Source organism: Glycine soja, chromosome 15 (genome assembly GCF_004193775.1).
Source record: "Glycine soja cultivar W05 chromosome 15, ASM419377v2, whole genome shotgun sequence".
NCBI lineage: Eukaryota > Viridiplantae > Streptophyta > Magnoliopsida > Fabales > Fabaceae > Glycine > Glycine soja.
In genome coordinates this window covers 19,484,960-19,512,226 of record NC_041016.1, presented here as the reverse complement: position 1 = coordinate 19,512,226, position 27,267 = coordinate 19,484,960, and the positions used below count along the sequence as shown (strand labels likewise).

The following is a 27,267-nucleotide window of genomic DNA, read 5'->3' as shown; positions in this document are numbered from 1 at the left end:
TCTTTTACGTCATTTGACATTTAGGAACTAGTCAATTTATTTTACCGACTATTTTCAATTAACTTAGGTAGCTCGTAAGCTTCTAGTTTTTTCGGTTCCTTACTTATATCTTTTAAGCTTTCAAGTGGTTTTATAATATATCCAGTTTATTTAATTTAAATTGATTGGTAAGATTAATTGATAAGTTAATTGATAAATATGAAATGAGATATTTAATATTCAAATATTTAAATTTATTTTTAATAACTTATCGTACAATAATTTTGAATTATAAAAGAATAGTAAAGATTTGATGATTTTACTCATATTATCTAAAATTAAATTTTAATAAACTAATATTGTTTTAAATCAAAATTTTCCTTTTTTTTTTGGATAAGTTAGATTTACATTCAATAAACTTATGTTGTTTAAAATCAATTTTTTAATATTTAATTTGTTATTAATAATATTATTTTAAAACAAAAAATAAAATTTGTTTTTTCTTTATAATTTTGATTTTTTTTATAAACTTTGGTTAGTGATCAATTTTTTTTTCAAAAATAAACAATGTATTAATTCATAAAAGTAAATAATTTAACACTAAACAAAACAATAAAAAGTAGATTCCAAGTTTCATAATAACTAAAAAAATAAATATGCCATCTAAGTAAAAGAGTTTTTAAATTCAATAAAAAGGTAAAAAAGAATTTCAAATAAATTAATGAGAATAATATTAATATAAAGAAAAAGCTAGTAGCTTAAGCTAACTTATTCCATAAAGTATTTGAAATATGTATTTGTTTTCTTCGATTCATAAGATACGATTTTGTTATTCATTTGAACCAAATACAGGGATTTAATCAAATTTGATTGATCAGCAACAGTGTCACGTCAATCTGATTATACCAACTATAGCTGTATACATGCCATTCTGATTCAGTTGGAAACACAATCCCTTGCATTTATTTCTTTTTGCTTCGGCCTATGCTCTCATTGAAACCAAAAGTCAACTAAAACACCTTTCGGTCTAGGGAAAGTACCTTACTACGGCTTCCTTATTGTTGACCCAAAATACCAATGATCTTTATTTACACGGGGACTTTTAAAGCACTGTTAAATTAACACGATATCTAGGCCTTTCATAGACTTATTAATTTGAATAATATTGTATATCATCATCACAGCATTGTACAAGTTTGAAATGACACATCTTTTTTAAGTCAACAAGATACATTTGTTTCTTGTATTTCTCCACCATGTTGGTCCAATTGTCCATAGGAAGGAAAATTGTCAATTTGAGAACAATAGTGTGTGTATGAATCATGTGCAAGGTTCTGTGGCGGAACAAGAAAGAAAAATGTCTAAGTTTATAACCGAAATAATAACCTAATGCTTTTAAGGATTTGGAAGGGAGGTAAGGGAAAAAAGATGAACTGCATACCTGTTCCTGAGAGCCAAAATACATAAACGGTGTGTAATATAAAAAATTTGACACTCTAGAGGTATATATATCTGCATACCTACAATTGAAATAAATTTAAACAGTTAATTTTCAAGAAAGTGCAAAGTCTGGTATAATAGAGATCAGGGGTGTCTAGAAGAAATAACATACTTCTCAATTTGTCGCATCAAGTGGCTTTTATCCCACAAACCAGCACGCGATAGATAGCCCCACCTAATGTATGCAGATACAGCATGTTAATACCATAGGCATGTGGTATAAATAACTGAAATGCAAGACAAATAACATATATGTTGATTTGCCATGATGAACACTCCATATTTCCCTCTCTTACTAACGCCAAGGAAGAACAAAATGATAAATAGAAAAAAAAAACTCCAATGTATTACAATTTACAGCTTTCAAAAAGTTCAAATCTGATTACTGAGAAATACAAGTTCACACGTGTTCGAGATATAATTGTATCAGTTGTATTAGTACACTCTGCAAACTGCTGAACAACCTGAACTGACACAGGACTGCTAGTTATGTTAGTTGTGATTTAACTGTGTCATTCAGGATCACTAATGTAGTAACAAACAGTGCTCTGTCTAAATATAAAAACTCACTTTTGAGCTGATTGATTTAATAACAGATTCTTTTACAGAGAATTCTGAACTTTCTCTGACTTTCCACACTACTTTCTCTGACTTTCTTTCCTTAGTATGGTTTATTAAATACCGTGAGCATGTTATCCGAGTAATGGCATCAGCTGACAATGCCTTTCACAATTTTTCCTATTCACTCTCCTCGCCATCTCTTGCGACATCTCCTATTAAATTCTCTCACTCAGATTTTGACAAATTGGATGAGGAAAACTCTGTTAAAAAAAATTCCTGCTTATTATCTTTCGGACAGAATTTGGGGCAGAATGTTAGAAATATAATAGTTGAAGACTGTGACTTATGGTGAAATGCTTGAGTGAAAAAGCACTCACCAACATCTATATTTATATTTATTTCAAAACAAATGACATTAAAGACCAATAAAATGAAATGCAACTCCCTAATAAGAGCAGTGATGAGAATTATACAAAGTAGTATCTGTCTTTTCATCTATATCCTAGACATCAATTTCCAATATAGAAGTCGTTTCCAACATCTCCAAAAAGTATTGTATTATTAGTATTAACCTTATGCTATGTTAGCAAACTGCTGAATTGATAGTTACACTGTTAGTTACCTTCACATGCCATTTTTTCCCCTATATGATCTTGCATTTTGGATGTTTATGGCATGCTCACTGTAATATAGCAAGTTAATCCCTACACTCTTCAAGGCAACAAAGAGAAAAGGGAGGGGACAAAAAAAGTAGTAGCTGTGTCCAGATTCATGATAGAGGAGTTTTGAGTATTGAAAAAAATGAAGGGGACTATTTCAAACTCGGATATTTTGACAAAAATCAATCATCAGTCACAAATTCTTTCCCATGGCCAGTCAATAATAAGAATAAGCTATGTGTATATATACAGACCTGTGGCGGAAATCAATAATAACAGAGTATGATAAAGAATTTGTAAATCAATAGACCTGTTCTTTGAACTTACTTTTTATTAAAGAGCTCCCCATCTGCCTCTAGCATTGGAGCAATTTTTCCATCTAGTATTTGCATAACAAGAAGTAACTTTTGCATGCGTTCAGTAAGATTTTCTTTGTTCACATTAGTTGCAGCAACAATCTTCCAATACACAAAATTCAAAATATCAATATTAACAAAGACATGTAGTTGCCATTCTTGAATAATTATTCATATTGAATAAAACATGTAACCCAATGCATATTCAATAACGCCAAGTCGAGAACCAATGAAGTAAACATGTTCAATTCATCTAATCATTCAATCCTATAAGAACATACCAGGCATAGTTCTATAATGTTTGAACCTCTTTTGTGGAATCAGATCCAATATCCAAACCCACAAAATGGAGAGTATATATGAGAAGAAATAAGAAGGGAATATTTCATGAGGTGGGAGAGAGAGAAATGAGAAAATTAGTTGTGAGGGGAATTCGGTTATTGGGGGGGGGGGGGGGGGGGCTAGTCGGATGAGGAGGAGGTAGACAATTTGATGGTAGTTATGGGCAGAGGGCTCTTGCCTCTAGAGGAGCTTAGCTCTGGGAAGTAAGAAGCTTTAATTCCTTTGTATTTTCCTTTTATGCATTCATAACACACATTTCTATTCTCATTGGATATTACTGTTACTGTTGATTTCCTATTTTCTGATTGTGGTTCCTAGCATATAAGTATACACCAACTCAAATATTGTTGTTGTGAAAAGATTAATGACTGCATTGGATGATCATATTTGGCTTAAAAGTGTGGAAAAGGTGAATGAGACAACAAAACATAAAGCTAGGAGGTTCATGTGGGAAATAACATAACAAGGGAAAGGAAAATTCTCAATCAACAATTGCAAGATGGATGTGTACATATACGCCATAGAATATACAATATATATAATAAAAGGAGTAAAGGACCAAACTTACTTGGGCTGGACGCCCTTTACTTTGCCTCTGCAGAGCCAGCCGCAGTTGGTTAAAGAGATCAACAACAACCTCCTTTTGATTGATAAGCTCTACCAATGATTGTCTACGACCCCGGCTACGAATTAGGGCAGTGTACTGAATTTTTAACATTTTATAAAGCACAAAGAAGTTTTCAGCTTTGCAGATCAGTTAAAGTAGAATAGTTGCTCAACACAGTACATATGGTTTGCAAAATAAAAGAACTGTTAAATTAAAGGTAGAAAGTGCATTTTAACTTCATGTTTACTAGCATTCATATCATTTTTCCTTTTTCAACACAAGAGACCATATAACCTTTTTTCAGCTAGAGAGAAACAATTTTAGAGAGCATAATTAAACTAAAATCAGAAAAGTGTTATGTGTGAATTGATTGTACTGACTTCTTCTTCCAGTTCCCGACAAATCAATGCTGCTCGCCATCGCAAATGGACTTTGGGTTGACTAACATCAGTGTAAATATGGTCTCCAATATACAGTATCTCATCTCCATGTATATTTAGGGAACTTTCAACCATCTGCGCACTCCCCCCTGAGTACAAACCACCTGCAGAATATGGTAAGTAAAGTATAACAAAGTTAAATCATTTTAAAAATAACTTCAAATGTAACACATTGCAAAGTCAATTCATTTCCGTAATATATTCACAAGTAAAATTAGCAGCTCACTTATGTTCTGTGCAAATCAACATGATGTTTATTTATGTGATAGTAAAAGAAATAAAATATTGTCAATCAACATTTTAGCTGTATATTATATTGATAGAATCAATAAAATGCATTTCAATCATTATTTCTAATCAATTCTAGGATAGTAAGAACTAAGAACTTGATTACTAATTGTACTTAATAAAAAGAAAAGTCATTAGTGCTTTCCTTCTTTGAATTGGTGGCTTGCAATGCACACAAGTAACAAAAATGTCTACAATTTGTGACTCATCCTCTATTCCAAACTTTATAAAGGTAAGAACAGACCTAAATCCATAATGATATCAGTTATGCATGTAATGTGATAGACAATGCCAAAATATAAATAAATAGTCTTTTCCCTTGGTAAAGGATTGGAATACTATGTCCCAATTGATAAGACTTAATTTTAGTTTAAAGAGAAGAAGTAAATTCATCCAATACTTTTTCTATTTTTCCATTTTTTTTCTTTTGAATTAAAAAGGTAAGGAATAGTGTTCTACATAACATTCTTGATTTGATACGTTAAACAATAAAAGAAAAGTTTGAAGTCACATTTGATGTTCTTTATCAGAAAATCAGAAAATAAGAATAATCTCACACTCTGTGGAAAAGCAATGAAACATACTATATGGACATAGGGAGTACCTACCAGTTTGAGCCTTAAAGCATGGACGCATCAGGCCCTCTTCTGTCACCACCTCATACATGGGGTGTGACATTTGGAAGAATTCTGGTTTGTTTGCCGAGACAATTACCTACTCATGAACGAGAGCCACATCAATTTGTGCATTGCTTATTTCACAAAAAGTAAAGAGAATAATAGCATGTATTTTTCATTCCTCCACTATCAAGAGGATAACTTCATATTGTATTGATTATCTACAAGAACTTACAATGTCAAATAAATCTCTCCAACCCATGTCATTGGGAAGGAATCTATTGAATGAATGATGCATCATTTTGTGTGTATAATGATAATCTGAGTTGGTAATAAGTACAAGTTTTTTGCCTGCCTGTTTCATGAAAACAACCAAGTAATGAGCAGAAGCACATTATGTGCGAGGCAGAGATACACATACTATAAGCAATACCTCTTTCTGATCCAAAAGTGTGAAGAGTAATTCCGGATCAGGCTCCACAAACTGTTCAGGGTTAGACATAATCTCACTCTGCATAAATTCAGTAAGTCAATACGTGCATATAATTAAAGCACAGCATAAATAGATCATCCTAGGCATTGACAATATGTGTATGTGTTCACCTTGAGGCGGCCTTCTACGTGTGCCGCGATGAGAGCTTTTCCAACAACCTGAAGGTCAAGCCTAAGGTGAAAAAGAGAATATTTCTACTCAAATACAATACTGTTAAAATATGTGCACAATACCTTATAAAGCCCGTTATAATCAAAGGAGCCAAGATTGGATGGTATAATCCCACCATCAAGTTTGTCAACCATCTGAAAATAATCACATCACATTAATAAAGTCTCGTCCAATCCCAGTCAAATGTTGAATATACGTGTAAAATAAATGGTTATAATATAGGTAACCCATTAGTCACAAGACAAGAACCAAATAGACAAAATCTGCTTACTGGAGCTGCTTCATGTTAAAACTTCATATTTTAATATTTTGAAACTCTCACTTGAAAGAATAAAACATATGGAATCCCTAGTTGACCAATAAAGTGTAAAATACGGAGACTTGGTAGTTTCATTTAGGGTTCATATATATAGGTAGCAACACTCAATTTTAAGGAACTAACACTATCTATCACGTACCCAGGAATTGAAAAAAAAAAGAAGACAAATGCACTAAGATAAAAATGCTACCATACAATTTGTAGCTGAATACAACTCCAGTAAAATTTGAGAGGTTTTCAACAGGAATTGAAGCATACCTGCATGTAAGCCACAGCTTCGGACACAGAGAAGAATGTGTTGAGAAACTCCCATCGACTCTTTTGCCGCAGGTCCACCAGTTCTCTCCCATAGATCTCACTTCCATGCACATAAAATTAGGTAACACTTGAAATAAAGGGCAAACTGAATATTATTTAATTGATTTCAAAATACAAGCACTAATCAGCTTATATAGTCTAAACATAACCAGGAAATACAGAAATAAAATTTGTACTAATAAACTAATAATTGCATATATAATCTGAAAATTATATAGGATATTCTATGCCAAACTGATGCCCATTTACATATTTACAATATTCTCCCTCGAACAGGTGAATGGATGTCCGTCATTATCAGCTGGCAAATAAGATCTCAGAATCATTATGGTGGAAGCCGCCTGGTGAATACATCTACCAGTTGAAGTCTCAAAGGGATAGAGTCATCACCTTGAGGACAAGGTGAAACTTCAGGGGCGGAGTATTGATATGTAATTCTTGGTTAGATAGTGGTGTTAGTTTGTTAGTGAATCAAGTAGGTAATAATGTATATAAATAGGAAGAGGGAGTCATTCATTGGGTGGGAAATTAACAGGAAGTGTAGAGAGGTGCTAAGGTACTCTCGAATTAACCTCAAGAAGTGAATTCAACTGTTCAGTTAGTGTAACTTGGCAAAGAAAAAAAGTTCTTAGTTCATTGAGCGTTTTTCATGTTTTTCTCTCTCTCTCTCTCTTACCAGTTGATTCTATCATATTCTAATAGAAACAGTATGTTAGGTTCACCAAGTGAACCTCATGGAATTCGAGGACCAGGACTACCTCCGTAGAAGAAAGAAATGAAGAAGAAATGACTTTTTCTTTATTATATCCTCCTTGCATGGAAACAAGGATATTTATAACATGACAAGAAGCTACTAGACAAACATCACATGCCAAAATAAAAAAGCCATAACGAAAAGCACTAATGCTATCATGCCATAACAGTAACTACTCCTAGCACTATGATTCTAACAGAATTGCCCCTCAGCACTAAGAGCCTAACAGAATACACTAACAAATATAATCCTCTAGGTGAGTCATTATCTTCCTCTTCCTATCTCAGTAGCTGATCCATGTGCTACAAGAAGAGGTGAGTATGAGTTGACTGGAGGTTAGTTTCGCGATGGCTGCTTCGATGCAGTCCATAGCGGAGTCAGCCATTGATGCCGTTGAGAGTCGAACTCAATGGCCGAGTCCACTCATTCCAAGGTCTCCTCGGACCGCCTTAAGGACGGAATTGTAAAGCTTACTTCTCATCAACTGTCCTTGAGTGAATCCCTCCATTCCATGACCATTAACCTTGACGAATTGATCCAGAGGCTGCCTGCTCCAGAATCTTCTAGTTCATCTCCTTTGTCCACAAACCAATCACCCCCTGCGACGGCTTCCACTTCCCATCGCATGAAGTTGGATGTTCCATGCTTCGATGGAACAGACCCACTGGGTTGGATCTTTAAGATCAACCAGTTTTTTGAGTACCACGCGACCCTCGACCATGAGCGTCTGACCATTGCCTCCTTCTACATGGACAGTCATGTGCTGGCCTGATTTCAATGGATGACCAGTAATGGTCAATTCACTTCCTGGCCAGTCTTTCTTGAAGAGCTGTAGACACGTTTCACATCCTCATAGTATAAGATCCTATGGGTGCCCTGTTCAAGTTCACCCAGAGGAGTACCGTCAACACTTACCTCTCTAAATTCGAGGATTTGGCCAAACGGATTATTGGTATTCCATCGCCATTCCTATTGAGGTGTTTCATCTCCGGTTTGACTCTGAAGATACGTCGGGAGGTTCAGGCCTTGCAACCCTTGACTTTGGCTCAGGCGGTGGGGCTGGCTTGTTTGCATGAAGAGAAGCTTCTCGATGCTGGATGAACAATGCGCCACAGAATTGCCCCTCAGCACTAAGAGCCTGACAGAATATACTAACAAACATAATCCTCTAGGTGAGTCATTATCTTCCTCTTCCTATCTATCACAGTAGCTGATCCATGTGCTTACGTAAGGAGTACAATAAGAGGGTTAACTTATTTGAGAGGATGGGGCACTGAACCAGTGAACCCTGAGGTGATACTTTGACTTCAAGAAAATTGAATATATGACGGCATTGTATCAACTTCCAAAGTTCATCAATAACTAGATGTGAAATAACATTTATTTATTTAAAGAGAATTATTGTAAGTGATATCTATTTTAACAAGTTGTTACTTTTTGCAGGGTATGTTCATATAACAAATTGACAAGAAGACTCTGCATGACTTTCTATAATCAAAATTCAGAATCACAATACTCAGCACTGACCTCACAGCACGCGTAGATAGCATTTTGGTTCCATGCATGGCTATTTTTATATAACCAAATCGATCAGCTTTAACCAAATTGCCTCCCTCTTTATCTATCACAAGACCTCTGATAACCTGAACAATTTAATGGAATTAAAATACCACTTAGAAAAATCAGACATGATAATAATCCAATGAATCACAAAATGCTTTAGCTTGCCAGAGATGACATGTTACCAGGTCTGGATCAAACGCAAGTCCATCAATAGGGAAACCCATATTCTTGAGGTTTTCCATACAGTAGTCATAAGCACGCCCTTCCCAAGCCTGTTAAAACTTGCGAACATATCAAAGAAGTTCAATTACAAGGATACATACACTAAATAACTTATAGTTTGAAAAAAAATCCAATAAATAACCTCTTTCATACTTATTGTTTGAAGTAGAATACACATGGTTTTTAGCATATATAAGAAAAAAACTTCAAGCAAAGTAAGGGGAAAATAATTTGTAGTTTTGTACTACTACTCATGAGGTAAATTGTCAAAATGAACAAATGCCGAAGAAAGAACATTCATTAAAAAACTCGTGTGATGCCACAATCAGAGTCTGTATCACCTAACACTGTAAAACCTAATTCTAAAATTACAAAAATTCTAATTTATTTTGTTTATATGTATTACATATAATACAAGTGAAGATTACACAAAGTTATAAGTGCAAGCATTGTAGTTAAATTATAATGGTTGTTGATAAAACTATATAACATTCTTGAGATCTCACATTAACTAGAAATTTGGTCAATATATTCCTTACAAGACTTGGACAGTCTTCACCTAACAAGTTGGTTATGTGGGATTGAGTTTGGCATAAACCCAAATTATAAGATCATGCAGAATGTATTCTAGATCCAATATTTGTCTACCTTCTAGATGTCTTTTCCTAGGCTTGAGTGTGTTGTTATTGTCTTATTGAGCCACCCCAGAAAAGACCATTGGCAGAACACTAGAAAGATGATAGTTGAACTGCTCAATCCCAAAATTAACTCAAGAGGCAACCAATGACCAATAAAGGTTCCAGCATTTCTTTCAAAACAGAAACAACTAATTAACACAAATTGAGAATGGCACCAATTCCTTTTAGCATCTCTGCTGGTGTGAAATCCTCTAAAATTAACAGAATAGTACAGCTGAAGATCCTTGGGGCAAATCCAATTCTCACCAAAAACATCAAACAAGTTATTCCAGAGAAGGGAAAGTGCTGAACAATGAAAAAAAATGAGAACCAATTTCAGAACTAGATTTGCACATCACACAGTAATCAGGAGAAAAGCAGCTAGAGGTCTTTGAAATTGAAGGGAATTATTGGCATTAATCCTGTTTAGAACTGCATTCCTTGTAAAGAATTTGACCTTAAAGGAAGCAATTGATTTCCAAATGGACTTATCTAACATGTAGGAATCATTAATGGTAGATGATGTTAGAAAATAAAAATAGAATTTGCAAGAAAAGAAACACAAGTTACAAAGAGAACAAATTCTCTTCTCTGGATTAGAATGAGATTGATTGAATCCGTCAACACCATAAGGTACTTTAAATCAAAGAGTTCCCTATTATGCATTTTCTAAAGAAATGAAAAATCCAGAAAATAGTAAAATAAACTGAAGAATAAAATCAGATTATATGGGCATTGAGCAAACTGAAGAAATGAAAGAGTCTAGAAAAGGCACAAAAATTACCCACCCAAAAGTCCTCTAATTTAATGATCAAACCATCACCCAAGGAAACAAGAGATATAGAAATAGCATAACCTTGAGATTTAAATTTTCAAGGGCTAGTATGAACAAATTTAACTGCTGAATTGGCATCCCACCCAATAGAATGCAAACTATACTTCAGATAACTTGATACCACAAAGAAGTAGTTTGGAGAGGAAAAGGCAAAATCCATATATAAGAAAATATTATTCAGTGTCTTTATATTCTCTTTTCTTTCTTTCCTACTTAAATCTCTACAATTTCAGCAATTACCTTCACATTATAATGCACCAAGGTATAGTCCATGTCATATCCAATAGCACTAATTGACCTTAGATTCAGCGTTCGGGTGCAGAATATTCCACGAGGTGAATTTCTCAACGAAGGACTCTGAATGAGGACACTAAATGTTATTTACTTAATGTACATTGATGAATTTTTAAGCCAAAATCTAAACAGAGTAGAGTGTGAGGGTAAAAATATAGAGACAGTGTCCATATCTTGAGGGAAAAGATATATAACATGTGGTAAAAGATATATAACAGGTCCATATCTTGAGGGAAAATAAAAATATTAGATAACTGTTAACCAGTAATTGAAAAGGAAGAAAAGCAAACGTTCAAATAATACAATGACACAACAAATTAATTTACTACTAAAAAATCCCACTATCATTATACAACTTCCTCAACTCTGACACACCAAATATAAAATTAATCCAAAATGAGTTTAATTTTGATATAGTGCTAGTATAAAGATTTTTCTGCTATCAATCAATTAGAAATCACCCTAAACATGACTTTTAAAATAATTATTAAAAAAAACAAATTTCAGTTATATGGAAATCCATGATTGGACATTAGTGTAAAAAACCTTTACACTGTCTATGTATTCAAATTATATTCTTAGTAAATTACATCAAAATCTCAAGTTTGTGAAACCTATGAAAACACCCTCTCTGGTTTTATATCATATTTAGTTGTTTATTAAGCATGTCAGAAAAAGTTATGCAAGGAGTATATGTACATGATATGAAAAATGTCAATGCAGTTTCTGAAACTAGATAATGGGATGTTTGCCATTTGCATAGGCTTTATAAACAGCCTAAGATTTATGCCGAATTTACTCTATAACTATTCACTTTGAGACTCCAAATTAAAACATAAAGCTAGTAGGACTAGTGCACCGGAATATCCAATTTTTTCAGTAAATCTTCAGCTTTTCTAGCCTCTGTTCTGGCCTCCTCAACTGGACCTTCAAATGCAGCATGTACATCAATTCCTACAAGGGAAACCATGATTGTTGCTACCATAATCAATATGACGGTGTTGGATATATACTTGACACAGACCAAAGATAAATATTTGCAATTAATATCAGAAGTTTGTGATAGAAAGTGTTAATTATATCAGAATTACTAAGCTCATGTTTAAGAAATTTTAAGGAAGAAAAGAAAGGGGGAAGCCCTAAAATTTGTCCTCCCCAAATCGGGGAGTAAGCATTAAATTAGACAACCATATGCATTTTACCCCATTGAAGTATATTCATTTCTCAACTTACCCTACTTAAGTTCAGTTTAAGAGAAAATGTTACTGTAGTTAAATCAAGTAGAAATTAACCTTGAGATACTTAAAACCAAACTTTAGGTGGGATTAAGTGATAAAGGTTAAACCTTTATTTTTCTAATGACAAGGTCATGAGTGTGTACTCTATTTCATTCAATTTAAAGGTAGCATTTTTACTTGAAACAAAACTTTCATGAGTTTTAAATGATTGAAAAACCTGTTAAGTTAAGAAATAGACTATACTTTTACCCCAGACTAAATAAGGGAAACAGCCATGGTCTGAGTGGCTTCCTCCAGTGCAAATGTTTTCAAGAAAAAGATCCTATATGAAATTTTTGTGGGGAAATATTTTGAACTTAGACCCCTAATCAATAGTATTTTTCTCTTTGGCTGCCTTATCAAAATTGCCTAATTTTCTAGCTCTAATTCTCTTCAAAGTATCTCCCCTTACTATGACTATAGCGCTCAAACAGGTGGAGATGACTGTTTCATCTCCTTCCTGCCTTCCCTTCTGCTAAAAGCAAAAGTTGAGCAAGGGTTATACTTAAATAAGGGAAATAGCTCCCCTTTTATTTAGTTTAACTATGAAACAAGGAAAAGAGAACTCTCATCCCTTTCTTACATAAAACATTCAAACAAGAGAAAATGACTTCTCTTTAATTCCCTACCTTCCCTCCCATTCCACTATAAACTGTGAAACATAACACATATCTAGAACAACATATAGAGAGCAGCTCATTTCAAATCATGCATACCTCTTAAAGCCATGACTAGAGATTAAAACCTTGTTGAAGATACACAAAATTGTACAAGACCTAACCAATTCTTCCTCCACTAAACCATATATCCCTCAATTGTTTAGACAAGAAACATATATTGTGGAAGGGGGATTTTGCCCTTTAAATACTTGTTTCGGACTACTTCATGGGCCTCAATAGAATGGGTCAAACAACAAGCCCAATAACATGTTTTTAATTAAGCCCAAGTTTATAATAACATAAGAGACCTACGATACGACAACGACAAAAATAAGGTAATTTTTATAAAACATAGGACATGATATGACTATTATATAATATATAAGTATAGAATTAATAACAGACACACATCCTAAACTAAAAGAGAGAATTGTTGTTTTCAAAGTGAGGATGAGTTATTATAGACATGATAAAATGCTCTAATTTATGTAATTGTTATACTCATATCTGTATTAGTATAGAAGTTTAAAAACTAAAAATATAATAATCATAAAATGTAACTAGGAGTATTTGAATTATCTGTGAAGTGTCAAACATGAATATATCCAACGTGGATATGATACGAACATGACTACTCTTACTGTTCGAAGTGTACATGTATGAATGAGCTCATCACATCAACAAGATATTTTGACTGAATGAGTTGGCATGCTTCTAGGATAGAGGAGTCTACTACATTATCTTATTGTCCAACAATCACCAGCTCATGATCTAAAACAAAAAATCCTGCTAACGGGTTTCCTAAGAGTACTTATTAAGAAATAAGAAAAAAGGAAAGCATTTATTGTAAAAGTAATATTATATCTTCCTAATACTTCATACAGACAATATTATCTGAAAAGGAAAATGTATTAATTTTTAGAAACATGAAAGAAAAATTCAATGCTTACCATACAAAGAAGTGAAGAGAAAATTGTAGAAAGATTTGGAATTATTCATAATGGAAATTACACCATTAAAGGTCGGAAACTTAAAAATCTTTCGTTTTCATTTAATACTTTCGATTGTTAAATTGTTAACAAATTCCCCAACAGGGCTCATTAGCATTTGCCAAATTCAAAAGTTCCAATCAATTAAGCAGAGATGCCAAAAAAAAAAGAAATGATACCAATATTAAGCAGCAATTAACAACCAAAGAAAAAAATGTTACAGACAAATTTAACATCCTGTGACAAAACAAAACCAACTCCATCCAAGCTGGTTCTATTCAATAATCAATTCATTAGGAGAAAGAATCAGAACAATGACTCAAACATGAAAGCCCCAAGGTTTCTATGGATCATTGGGAATAATATAGAGAGAAAAGATATCACAGGGTAATGATGCATTTTCTTTTGTTTAGTTGAAAAGAAAATGAGGAAAAAAAGTTAACATTTCCAAGCAAACATTCAATAATTTCAAAATTTTCCCTCATCTTTAATTTTTTATATGCGGCTGAACCAAACAGAGAATAAAGAAGAGAAGAAGAATCATTAACAATGCAACACAACACAAACCCATACATATTCGATCACATGGCTCCAACTAACCACCAACAGAAGAATTCACCAATCAATTAAGCACAAATGCCAACAAAAGGAAAGGTAGCTAGTAACAGCCAAAGAGAAAATGTAACAGACAAACTCACCATCCTGTGACAAAACAAACCAAATCCATCCAAGCAGGTTCTATTCAAAAATCAATACATTAAGGAGAAAAATCAGAACAACTGCTCAAACTGTTGGTTAATTTGAAAATCGAGATAATCCTGGATAAATCTGAAGTCGTGTATAAACACTTTCAGATTGAATCAAATTTCGGGGTTCAACCAAAATTGTTCAATCGGATAAAATCAGAAGATTATAATTCAAGAGTTTTGTTTTGGTCTTGTGAGTTTTTCACACGTTATGCTTTCTGAACCAGGATGATTATTTATAATCAAAGAACAGGTGGTTTTTGGCGGTTGATGGAAGTTATTTATTTTTAAAAATTGCCGTTAATGGAAGTTTTAGTAACTTCCATGTAACTTCCAACCGTTGATGGAAGTTTTAGTAACTTCCATGTAACTTCCAACCTTTGCCTAAACCGAACATCTCGTTGTTACATTAAAACAAGCGTGCACTCTTATTTTAACATAATAAAGAGATCAATTACACTAAAATGTCCAACAAACCTCCCCCATTTTAGTGTAATTACCGATCAAATCACCAAAGTCATAACATACCACAAACTACTGCATAGATGATATATCGTGACGATTGAATTTCATCTTAGCAAATTACACGTTTCAAATATTCGAATATCAGGGTGTCACTAAGGATTGAACCCTTTCTATTCATAATGAATACATGAAGATAATCTGCACAATAGTTTATAACATTACTCTTGCTCGACACTAGTTTTACTAGCCTGTGTCCCTATCCTTCATAAGCATATCAAAGCCAAGTCCCAGCTTCTTGAAGCGGCTAAACTTCATGCTTATATAGGTAGTCCTTTTCTTTCTTGCACCTGCAAATGCAATTTTTCAAAAGAACCATTGAGAAGTTATACTTCAACCTCCTTAACTTACAGAACCGAACACATTCCTTTTGGGATACTTTCGATGATGTGTTCCAATCTCTACATGTTAAGCTTTCCACATTGAATTCAGCACCTAATGTCATATTAGATGGGAATTGGGTATCTTAACATAAGAGATTTCAGATGGACTTTAATCCTAATCCCACAGCCGACCTTTTTACGAGATCTCTACTTAACCCTTTGGTTAAATGATCAGCCAAATTATGCTGAGTTCTCACAAACTCCACTGATATCACACCATGCATGATTAACTCCCGAACCATGTTGTGTCTAACACCCAAGTGTCTAGACTTCCCATTATACACTTGACTATATGCCTTAGCCAAAGTTGCCTGACTATCACACCTGATAGACATGGGAGGTATAGGTTTGGGCCACAATGGAATCTCATAGATTAGATTTCTTAGCCACTCAGCTTCTTTACCAGCTGCTGCTAAAGCTACAAATTCAGATTCCATTGTTGAATTTGTAATGCAGGTCTGTTTCTTGGATGCCCAAGAGATAGCACCTCCTCCAAGGAGGAATACCCAACCACTTGTGGATGAATAATCCTCCATATTGGTTATCCAACTTGCATCAGAGTAACCTTCAATAACCGAAGGAAATCCAGTATATGTCAAACCATAGTCAATGGTTCCCTTTAAGTACTTGAATACTCTATTCATAGCTTGCCAATGATGAGAACTAGGATTACTTGTAAACCTACTGAGTTTAGCAACAGCATAAGCTATATCAGGCCTAGTACTAATCATTGCATACATGAGTGATCCTATCGCCCTTGAGTATTCAAGTTGAGACACTGCTACACCTTTATTAGGTAATAGCTTCAGGTTAGGATCAATGGGAGTACTTACCGGAGAACAATCTTTAAAATTAAATTTCTCCAATATCTTCTCAATATAATGTGATTGAGAGATGGAAATACCATTGTTTCCACGTTTGATCTTTATTCCTAAGATCACATCCGCCTCCCCCATATCTTTCATATCAAACTTAGAAGATAAAAATGCCTTAGTTTCATCAACTTGATCTTGGTCGGTACCAAAGATCAACATGTCGTCTACATACAGACAAATGATAACTCCTTTGCCATGAGTATCAAACTTGCTGTATAGACATTTATCTGCTTGGTTTATAACAAAACCACTAGACAACACAACCTCATCAAATTTTTGATGCCATTGCTTAGGCGCTTGTTTCAAGCCATAAAGAGATTTCATCAGTTTACACACCTTATTTTCATTTCCTGGCATAACAAACCCTTCAGGTTGTTTCATGTATATCTCTTCATCCAATTCACCATTTAAGAATGCAGTTTTCACATCCATTTGGTGAATCATCAGATTGTGGATAGCAGCAAGTGCTAACAACAGTCTAATAGTGGATATCCTAGCAACAGGAGCATATGTATCGAAAAAATCAATACCCTCCTTTTGCCTAAAGCCTTGGATAACCAATCTGGCTTTGTACTTGTCAACAGTACCATCCACTTTCATCTTTCTCCTAAAGATCATCTTACATCCTAATGGCTTACATCCAGGAGGTAAGTCAACCAATTTCCATGTATTATTTTGCATGATGGAATCCATCTCACTTTGGATTGCTTCTTTCCAGAATACAGCATCCCTTGAAGCCATTGCTTCACTAAAAGTCTTTGGGTCTTCCTCAACATTAAGGCAATATTGATATTGAAATTCAATATCATTCCTTGACCCTTCAACCAAATAGAGTTGAAAGTCATCACCAAATGACTTAGCCTTTCTTACTCTCGTACTCTTTCTAGTTTCAGTACTAGTTGAAGGTATATCCTCAATATTAACTGAGACTTTCGACATGGAATTCATGTCCTTTGGCCTAGGTATAGATGTAAACCTTTGTTCATCAAAGATAGCATCCCGTGACTCTATAACCGAGTTCACAGCAACAGAATCATTAGATTCTAGCACATAGAATCTATATGCTTTAGAATGTTTAGCATATCCAATAAATATGCAATCTATACCTCTTTCACCTATGGTTTTCCTTTTAGGTTCTGTAAGCCTGACTACAGCCCTACATCCCCAAATTTTGAGATAACTCAAATTTGGTGTCTTTTTGTGCCAAAGTTCATATGGGGTAACCTTATTCCTTTTGTTAGGAATTCGGTTCAACAAGTAACAGGCTGTCAACATAGCCTCACCCCAAAATCCTTCACTTAAACCCGAATAGGATAACATGGAATTCACCATTTCTTTCAAGGTTCTATTCTTCCTTTCGGCTACACCATTCTGTTGTGGTGTATAGGGAGCTGTAGTTTGATGTATTATTCCAGTAGATTGAAAATAAACCGGATCATAATACTCACCTCCCCTATCCGTACGAAGAGTTTTGATTAGCCCATTTTGATGAAGTTCTACCTCTTTCTTATAAATTTTAAATTTATCAAGAGCTTCATCTTTTGTATTTAATAAATATACATAACAATACCTTGATGCATCATCAATAAAAGTAACAAGATATTTTTTATGACCTAATGATGGAGTAGCATGCAAATCACACAAATCACTATGAATAAGGTCTAAGACTTTAGTCTCACTTTTAACATCCTTAAAAGGTTTCCTAGTGATCTTGGTCAACATGCAAGTTTTGCATTTTTCAATGTTCATATCAAAAGGAGGAATCATACTTGTTTTTGACATATCTTTTAATCTTTTGTAATGAACATGTCCTAATCTAGCATGCCAAATTTCTGATTTTGTCATATTAGTTATAGAACTACATGAGGCCATACAAACAGATTCATGAACAAAAGGAACATCAATGTTTAATTTAAACATTCCATTACAACGATAACCAAATCCAACAAACGAACCATGTCTTGACAAGATGTACTTGTCACTTTCAAGTACTTGCTTGAAACCACAATTATTTAAAACCATACCAGACAATAAGTTCTTACGAATACCAGGTACAAATAAGACATTATCCAAATACAAACTTTTTCCGGAAGTAAAAACTAAATTCACACAACCTAATCCTAGGATTGGTTCAGTTGCAACATTGCCCATCTTCACAATAGAGCCATCATCGATTGGTCTAAATTCCTTGAACCAACGACGATCTTTGCACACATGGCTTGTTGCTCCCGAATCAAACCACCAAGCAACGTCATCATCCTGCACATAGAATGCATCAGATATTAGTGATACATAATTTGAATTCGTATTCGAATTAAAATTATTCACTACAATCTGACCTTGTTGCTTTTCAGGATCATTAGACCCACTTGGACCAGCCTTGTTCTTTCCTTTGAACACCCGGCAATCCCTCTTTAAATGACCAGGTTTCCCACACTTCCAACATGACAATTTTGTCTGTTTGTTTGGACCTTTGTTCTTATTTCCTTGAAATTTTCGTTTGTTACCTTTAGCATTGTAATTTTGCTTAACTGTTCCACTTTCCTCTACCATATTAACGGAAGAGGAACCTGCTACGGTTTTATTATTGACTTTGTCAATTTCCTGAGCCCTCAGCGACTCCTCAATCATGAAATGACTACCGAGTTGAACCAGAGTCAACTCTTCCTTCATATGTTTCAAGGTATGCTTGAAGTCTTTCCAAGAAGAAGGCAGTTTATCAATTATAGATGAAACTGCAATGGATTCATCCATTTTCAAATCATGTTGAGTAAACTGACCCAAAATCCGCAGCAGTTCATTATATTGCTCCATAACAGGCCTCGAATCAATCATTTTGTAATTAAAGAAATTACTAACTAAGAATTTGTTACTTGAGGCATCTTCTGCCATATACTTGGATTCAAGAGAGTCCCATAATTCCTTAGCAGACTCAACATTTTGATAAATATCAAAGAGAGAGTCAGACATACCGTTCAGAATGTGTCCACGACAAATGTAATCGTCGTTCTCCCATTTCGAACGCTTCCTTGTTTGATCCAGAGTTTCGCCTTCCATATACACCGGCATCGGTGTACTCAGCACATACACCACATTCAATGTTGTCAAGAGAAAGTGCATCTTCTTCTGCCATCTTCTGAAATCCTGCCCTTCAAACTTGTCCAACTTCGCAAACTTGCTTATCATCTTCGAACTATCGTTCGTCATCTCGAAAAATTTGATTCAATCTTTTGTTGGTTAATTTGAAAATCGAGATAATCCTGGATAAATCTGAAGTCGTGTATAAACACTTTCAGATTGAATCAAATTTCGGGGTTCAACCAAAATTGTTCAATCGGATAAAATCAGAAGATTATAATTCAAGAGTTTTGTTTTGGTCTTGTGAGTTTTTCACACGTTATGCTTTCTGAACCAGGATGATTATTTATAATCAAAGAACAGGTGGTTTTTGGCGGTTGATGGAAGTTATTTATTTTTAAAAATTGCCGTTAATGGAAGTTTTAGTAACTTCCATGTAACTTCCAACCGTTGATGGAAGTTTTAGTAACTTCCATGTAACTTCCAACCTTTGCCTAAACCGAACATCTCGTTGTTACATTAAAACAAGCGTGCACTCTTATTTTAACATAATAAAGAGATCAATTACACTAAAATGTCCAACACAAACTTGGAAACCTTATAGTATCTTTGGAACTGTAGAAAAAAATAGATTGCAAAGAAAACACGAATAATGGTTTATTTTCCTATTTTTAGTTAAAAAGAAAAATAAGGAAAATTTGACTTTCACTAACAAAATTCAAATAAATCTTTCTTTCCATTTTCTCTCTTCCGTTCAAATTTCAAAATTTTCCTCTTTCAATTTTTTCTTCTGTTGAACCAAAATAGAGAATAACGAAGAGAAAAAGAATGAATTACTGTGCAACATATAACATCCCATTTTTTTAATACAATAAATTAAAAATGATTTTATTTAAAATAAATATATTTTTAGAAAAATAATGAGTTTTTTGTATTTTATTAATTAAAATAATTATTTTAAGGTAAATAAAATAAATTAGAAAAAAATATTTTATTTATTCATATGACCGGAAGTAAAATAGATTTTCTTTATATAAAATGATAAAATAAAGAAAAATAGAATAAGTAATAGGCTCAACATACCCTAGGTATAAATAGAGACATAATGAGTCACTTTTTACATTTATGACACGTTTCTACACTCTCTTCCTCTCAAATCCGTTCTCTCTTCTCTTCTTTTCAAAACCCTCTCTTTTCTTGCATATACTCAAACCTATCTCAGTAAAACAACGATCCCGGAATCGTTAACCGTTGGATTGTCATGAAATTTGAACATGAGGTTCAAAATTTATTTTAACACAGATCCACCATTGGGGTTTTTAAGATAATATCTATGATGGAAGAAATATCCCTCGCACTGCGCTTTTTCTTTTATCGCATATACTCAAACATGTCCCAGTAAAACTAGAATCTCAGACTGGTTAATAATTGGATCCTTGTGAAATTTGGACACCACCTTTGGAACTCATTTTTGCACAGTCTCACCATTGGGATTTACAAAATAATATTCTTGAAGAGAGAAACTAGTCTTGCACCTTGATAGTGAAATGGAGGCTGCAATCTATTCTCCTTCTCTGTAACGCATGGAAATCCTAGCAGAACAATCAAAGGAAAAACTTGAGGAGTCTCATGGAACCGCTAGAGATGCCGTTATCACTATTGGACTACACTCGTGAGTCGGCTTAGAGGTAAGGGATGAGTTTGTCGCAATTAAGGTTAGAATAAACATGTGTAGGGATCCTTAAAAGATCAAATTGGGGTTTATTTTGGTATGTTTATTGTATTAAAATTCTTCCTATATGATTGTGTGAAATTGTTTGAGGGGTTTTACTCCCCATGTCGTGAGAAACATTTTTGTTTAAATTATTTATACTTTGGACAAGATTTGCTAGATTGGCATAATAAATTGTTATATTGAGAATATGAAATTGTGATTCAAATTGTGAGTAAGTGACAAATTGAACCTGTGATGAATGGTGAGATACATGTGTATTGAGATGTTGTATGTATTGAGTTGTGAGTTATGAACTATGCAATCACACAATTATAAGACCCTTTAAGAATGACGAGTTTTTGCGCGACAAGTATTGTGATGGGATCCACTGTGGGAACCCGACGAATTGAATCACTTTGAGACACAACGAGTTAAAATTATTTTGAAAATGATTAAGAAATTATGTGTATTGTATAGTTCATAGGTAAAGTGTATATGATTCATGAGGTGCGATAATATGTTACCTTGGGATTATACCATTGTGATTGAGACCGAGTGTATGGGATAAATTGAGTATGTATTGACTTGTAATATATATGTGCATTGGGATGTTGTGTGCATTGAGTTGTGAGCTATGAATCATACAATCACGCGACTATAAGACCCTTTAAGGGTGACAAGTTAATGTGCAACGAGTATTGTGATGGGAACAACTGTGGGGACCCGACGAGTTTAATCACAAGCACAACAAGATAAAATTATTTTGAGAACAATTAAGGAGTTATATGTTTTCTATAGTTCATAGATAGAGTCTATGTGCTAAAATATTTTCTGGGTTGGACCTAAATCAGGAGGAAGAGGCCCTGACGAACTATTCGGAGTCTAGGCCTTGGGGGTAAATACACCTAGTTTGAGTGCTCCTTTGAGTCTGTGTTGATCCCACATGGTTGCAGGATTCTCGTAAAACAGCGTGACCTTGACTAGTCTTCCTATGATTTTACCTAGTGAGAGTGACCTGACTTACCAGTGTATGGTCTGTCTTGCTATGTACTCCTAGGCTCTTGACAAGGTTTTTCACTGACATGGTACCACATTGCGTATAGAATTGAGTTTTAGTGTATCTATTGCATAATGCTTGTGTATTGATCGATATTGATTGATTTAGTGATATTGTGTTTTGATCTTTGAGTACATGAATGATGTGAAAATGAATGAGATGTGTTGTGTTGAGATGTGATGTTACACGACAAGTGGTGGAATGATGTGAGCGATGTTTAAGTAAGTTGTATTAAATTTATATGATTTGTATATCTGCATGTTGTCTTGTTTCTCCCTATTAGTTAGGAATGTGATAACTCACTCCCAGTGTGTTGTTTGTGTTTGGATCCTGTGATGATCTCGAACTTTGTGTTCGTGGGAGCAGATGACTAGGTGGATTGCTTTAAGGAACCTTGTGGTGAAGGACGTTGGACACAATGCTCTAATAGGATATGACATTGAGGCATGAGTTTTTGTTTAATTACATGATGCTTTGAGCCAAAAATGTTTATAACACGTTTTATTTGGTAATAATGAAGTGAATGTGAACCTTTTACCTACGTGAACTCTTTTATGTTCATTGAATAAAATCTCATTTTATGTAATTACGTATTTTCATGTATTTTATTATATAAATATGTATATCGGGGTAGAGGGTGTCACACAACGCAACATAAATACATATATTTAGAAAGTGAGTTATGGACCTAACTCAACTCTACAAAACTGGCTTGTAAGGTGAGGTTTGCACCTCACTTATATATACTAACTTGATCATATTATTATGTGGGATCTCCAACACACCCATCACGTGAGGATTGGACATCTCGAGCATCTAGTTTACAAGAATGGACATCTGCGGGTGGTTTGATAGCGGTCCCACAACAGGTAGCACAATAGGTCCCATAACAAATTGTTAGGATAGACTTTGACACCATTTTAGAAAGTAAGTTATGAGCCTAACTTAATCCTACAAAACTAACTTTGTAAGGTGAGATTTTTCCTCACTTATATACACTAATTTGACCATATCAACAGTCAATGTGAGATCTCCAACACATACACACTCACATGCTACAACTAACCACAACCCCTCCCCCCACCACACACACACACAAAATTAAAGCATACACAAAATCGTGACAACAAATGACAATGGAAGAAGTTGGGAGCATTGTAACAACAAAATCGTTGGATAACTAAGTTTTTTAAGCATGTTGTTCTATTTCTAACAAAACAAGTGTGCAAAGAAAATTTTATTAGAAGAGATAAAGCTCACTCCTATGATCTTTCTCAATAGAAATGTAGAAAAGATTAGGTAACAGAAATAACTTTGTTGGGAGAAGCAAAACTTAATTCAATGATCTCTAACCCTCAATCTAATTACCAATTTGATTCCCTTGATTCTGTAAGATTTAGTTTGGTCCTCAAGTTTTTGGCCATTTCCATCCAATTCTGATTGTTTTCTTTTAAGAATGGTGGTAATTATTAGCCACAATTATTTATTAAGTTGTCTTTCATTGATTTGCATTTCGATTTTTGTTAGTGCTTAGCTCTACTGAGTTTTAAAAGATTGGCTAAAATTTTGTTAAAACATAAGCACTTAGACAATGAAGGAAAGCTGGAGTTGCTGCACATGATGTCCAACGTTATGTCAAGGAATCAGATTGGGCTGCACAATGCACAAGGCAAGATAAAATGTCAAATGAAGAATTGAAGCTGCAGGATCCACGATGTCGGATACAATGTCCAGGACATCCTGCCCGAAAATACTGGACACATAAATCTGTTATATCTTTAACAGATTGTGCAGGATCCACGATGTCGGATACAATGTCCAGGACATCCTGCCCGAAAATACTGGACACATAAATCTGTTATATCTTTAACAGATTATTGTGCAGTTAGCAACAGATTAGATGATCTATCTTTAGGAACGAATTAAAAGATAATTAAAGTTCGAATTACAAACTTGAATAGTTCGTTCAGGGATTAAAGATTAAAGATAAAAACTAAAAGATCAAACTTTATCTTTTAGATCTTTAAGTGCAGATTTTTCAGGAGAATGATAGATCTCATCCAGCGCAAGTTGTTGCAGCCCAGATACGCACACTGCTATATAAACATGAAGGCTGCACGGGTTTTATCACCAAGTCCGGGATTGAAGAGTTATTTTGTGAGTTTTGGGACTTGAGTGTTTTGTGAGCCACCTTGATGTTACCCTAACATCAAGTGTTGGACCTGAGTGTGTAGAGTTGATCTCTATTGTTCAGAGAGCAATCTCTGGTGTGTCTTTGATTTATTTGTAAACACGGGAGAGTGATTGAGAGGGAGTGAGAGGGGTTCTCATATCTAAGAGTGGCTCTTAGGTAGAGGTTGCACGGGTAGTGGTTAGGTGAGAAGGTTGTAAACAGTGGCTGTTAGATCTTCGAACTAACACTATTTTAGTGGATTTCCTCCCTGGCTTGGTAGCCCCCAGATGTAGGTGACGTTGCACCGAACTGGGTTAACAATTCTCTTGTGTTATTTACTTGTTTAATCTGTTCATACTGTCAAATATAATCTGCATGTTCTGAAGCGTGATGTCGTGACATCCGGTACGACATCTGTGATCGATATCAGAATTTCAATTTTTATTTTATTGCTTTGAGTTTCGATTTCGATTTTATTGATTTGTATTTCATTGATTTTGATTTCAATTTTGAGACTGCCCATAAAAGCTACAAAATGCTTGCTTTGCAACACCCTATTTGTGGAACGGGTGGTGATTAATGGGGCATCAATGAAAATAGGAAGGGCAGTATTAGTGGCAACAACTAAGGTCAAAGGAATGGAGGTAGTAGAAGCAATGCATACTTAGTTATCTTGTTACTTGTTGTTTGTTGTGTATGTTGTTATGTGGAAACAAATATACAACCAAGAACTTGTTGCAAACATAATTTTTGGTTAAATGCACATATTCTTGCAAAGATACAGAGGTCGGAAAAATTAATGCCTTAAACAACGTGCACACATTTCAAAATAATTAAGGTACATAAGTTGTTGAACACTTGAATTATTCAAAGACTAGTAAATCTGGGAACTGACTTGACTAATTGCTCTAATCATGGGATTGCTTTTTGTTTCATGTTATTATCATGCTTTTATTGAAGATTGAAAAAGTAAATATTCCTCATCCAAAAAACTAGAGAACTTTGGAACAAGCTATCAAGACAAGATAAATTTCCAGCAGAAGGTAAGGCTATCCTTTAAATTTTCTTGTTTTTTTTTTATATATTTTTTAGTGGTAATCTGTTTTAATTGATAATATTAAAGCATACTTATGGTTTTTTAATCTGATTTTCTGGTTGGAGTTGTCTAGATGGTAACTATGTACATTTAAGCATACTTGTTATATGTGTACATATGGTTTTCTGGTCATTCCCACTGCTAAATATCAACTCACATTCATAGGAGTTGATGGTAGCTACATGGTTTTTTGTTTAAGTATACATAGTTGATGATGCAATTGATGTACCCTTTTACATATATAAGCACCAACCTAGTAGACTCAAATAGGCTTATTAGTATTTTTTTCTGTGTAGTAGTTAGAATGATTGTTATATGATTAAATTAAGGTGGAGCGATGTAGTCAATTGACCACATAAATTTGTGTAGAATATGTATGTTTAAAGATGACATGTTGAAATAATGTAAGCTTTTGCTGATCCGGAGACAACATAAATTTGCATCCAAGTATGGTCTTCAAAGTCCAGAGACAACTTTAGGGACATATGAAGTTCTTGAGGCCATTTCCCATTGCAACTCAACTAGAGGCCCCAGGGGAAGATATTGGGTACTTGACCTAGTTGATGGCACGTTAGGATTTGTACGTGACGATGAGTATGTTGCTTTAACTATGACCGAGGATGGAAAAGTTGTTCTTGTTAAAATGAAATTTTAGTAGTGAAGGAAATATTTGAAAATGAGAGAGATTAGAAAGTTATGGAGGAAGAAGGTATTTGTATAAATGATTACTTGTTGATTTGATTTTATACAAACTCTAATACAACACCCATATTTATACTAGTGACTCTTTCCAAATCAATGGTTAGGATTTTGCCAACACACTTAATCTAATGGTTACAAATGTTTCTCTAGAACTTTCTTCATGCATACAAAATTAATCACACATCCTAGAATATTCTACATACTATTATAATTATCTTTTAAATAGATTCTTTAAGAACATGCTTTTAGAATCATTACTAAAAATTGAGTCTTTTACGTCATACGACGTCAGTTACGAGACATCGTTGAAGCGGGTGTCGTAAAATGTTTTGGGGTCTATGATGATGGTTCCATAGGATCGTCTTAGAATTTTTGTCATTCTAAGACGGTCTTGTCCTTGAGACCATCTTAAAATATATGTACATTTTAAGACGGTCTTGCCGTTGAGACCGTCTTAGAATATACAGACATTCTAAGATGGTCTTGACCTTGAGACCGTCTTAGAATGTAGTATATTCTAAGAGGGTCTTGAAATCAAGACCGTCTTAGAATGTACTAAATTCTAAGACAGTTCTCGGTAGAACCATCTTAGAATGTGTGGTTTTTTTTAAATCCCATTTTGTTTTGAATGCCCTTATATACAATAATGATTCAGGCCAATATGTTTTAATTAAATTTGCACCTATAAAGGTCAATAAGGATGCAACATGCAATAGATCCACATCATATGATTTCATTTTAATTAAATATGCACCTATAAAGGCCAATACATTTTAATTAAATTTGCTTGTTCTGAATAGTCATAGGAAATTTCAAATAATTACTTATAGATGATCCTTTGTTGTATTCCAATACTCCATACTCTCTCGAGACCAAGGTTCAATGTGGTTTGAAGCCTGCAAGATAATGACAAATGGAAAATGTTAAAAAGCAGAAACTTTCTTTAACTCGCTAATTAAATGTAGTTTTCAATGAGAACATGCAGGGTGTAAATTTTCATT

At 34.2% G+C, this 27,267-nt stretch overlaps 1 protein-coding gene across 1 annotated transcript; it reads right to left on the bottom strand.

Moving 5' to 3' along the window:
* Positions 1 to 834: 834 nt before the first annotated feature.
* LOC114387740 (cytosolic purine 5'-nucleotidase-like) lies at positions 835 to 13,097 on the bottom strand. Its single transcript, XM_028347947.1, has 17 exons — positions 12,989 to 13,097; positions 11,855 to 11,949; positions 10,942 to 11,058; positions 9,150 to 9,239; positions 8,932 to 9,047; positions 6,591 to 6,690; positions 6,076 to 6,147; positions 5,953 to 6,000; positions 5,783 to 5,860; positions 5,585 to 5,704; positions 5,341 to 5,446; positions 4,385 to 4,548; positions 3,966 to 4,100; positions 3,027 to 3,157; positions 1,592 to 1,654; positions 1,421 to 1,499; positions 835 to 1,313 (listed from the first exon to the last, which is right to left on the bottom strand). Exons 1-17 carry the CDS (start codon positions 12,999 to 13,001, stop codon positions 1,200 to 1,202), a joined length of 1,641 nt encoding a protein of 546 aa, XP_028203748.1. The 5' UTR covers positions 13,002 to 13,097; the 3' UTR covers positions 835 to 1,199.
* Between the last annotated feature and the right edge of the window lie 14,170 nt (positions 13,098 to 27,267).

What these genes read in the sequence shown, in the direction of transcription:
- LOC114387740 (XM_028347947.1), bottom strand. An exon ending in GGAGAGATTTATTTGACATT is followed by an intron (nt 5,447 to 5,584) that starts GTAAGTTCTTGT and finishes GTTCATGAGTAG; the next exon opens with GTAATTGTCTCGGCAAACAA. An exon ending in TTGATGCGACAAATTGAGAA is followed by an intron (nt 1,500 to 1,591) that starts GTATGTTATTTC and finishes TTTCAATTGTAG; the next exon opens with GTATGCAGATATATATACCT.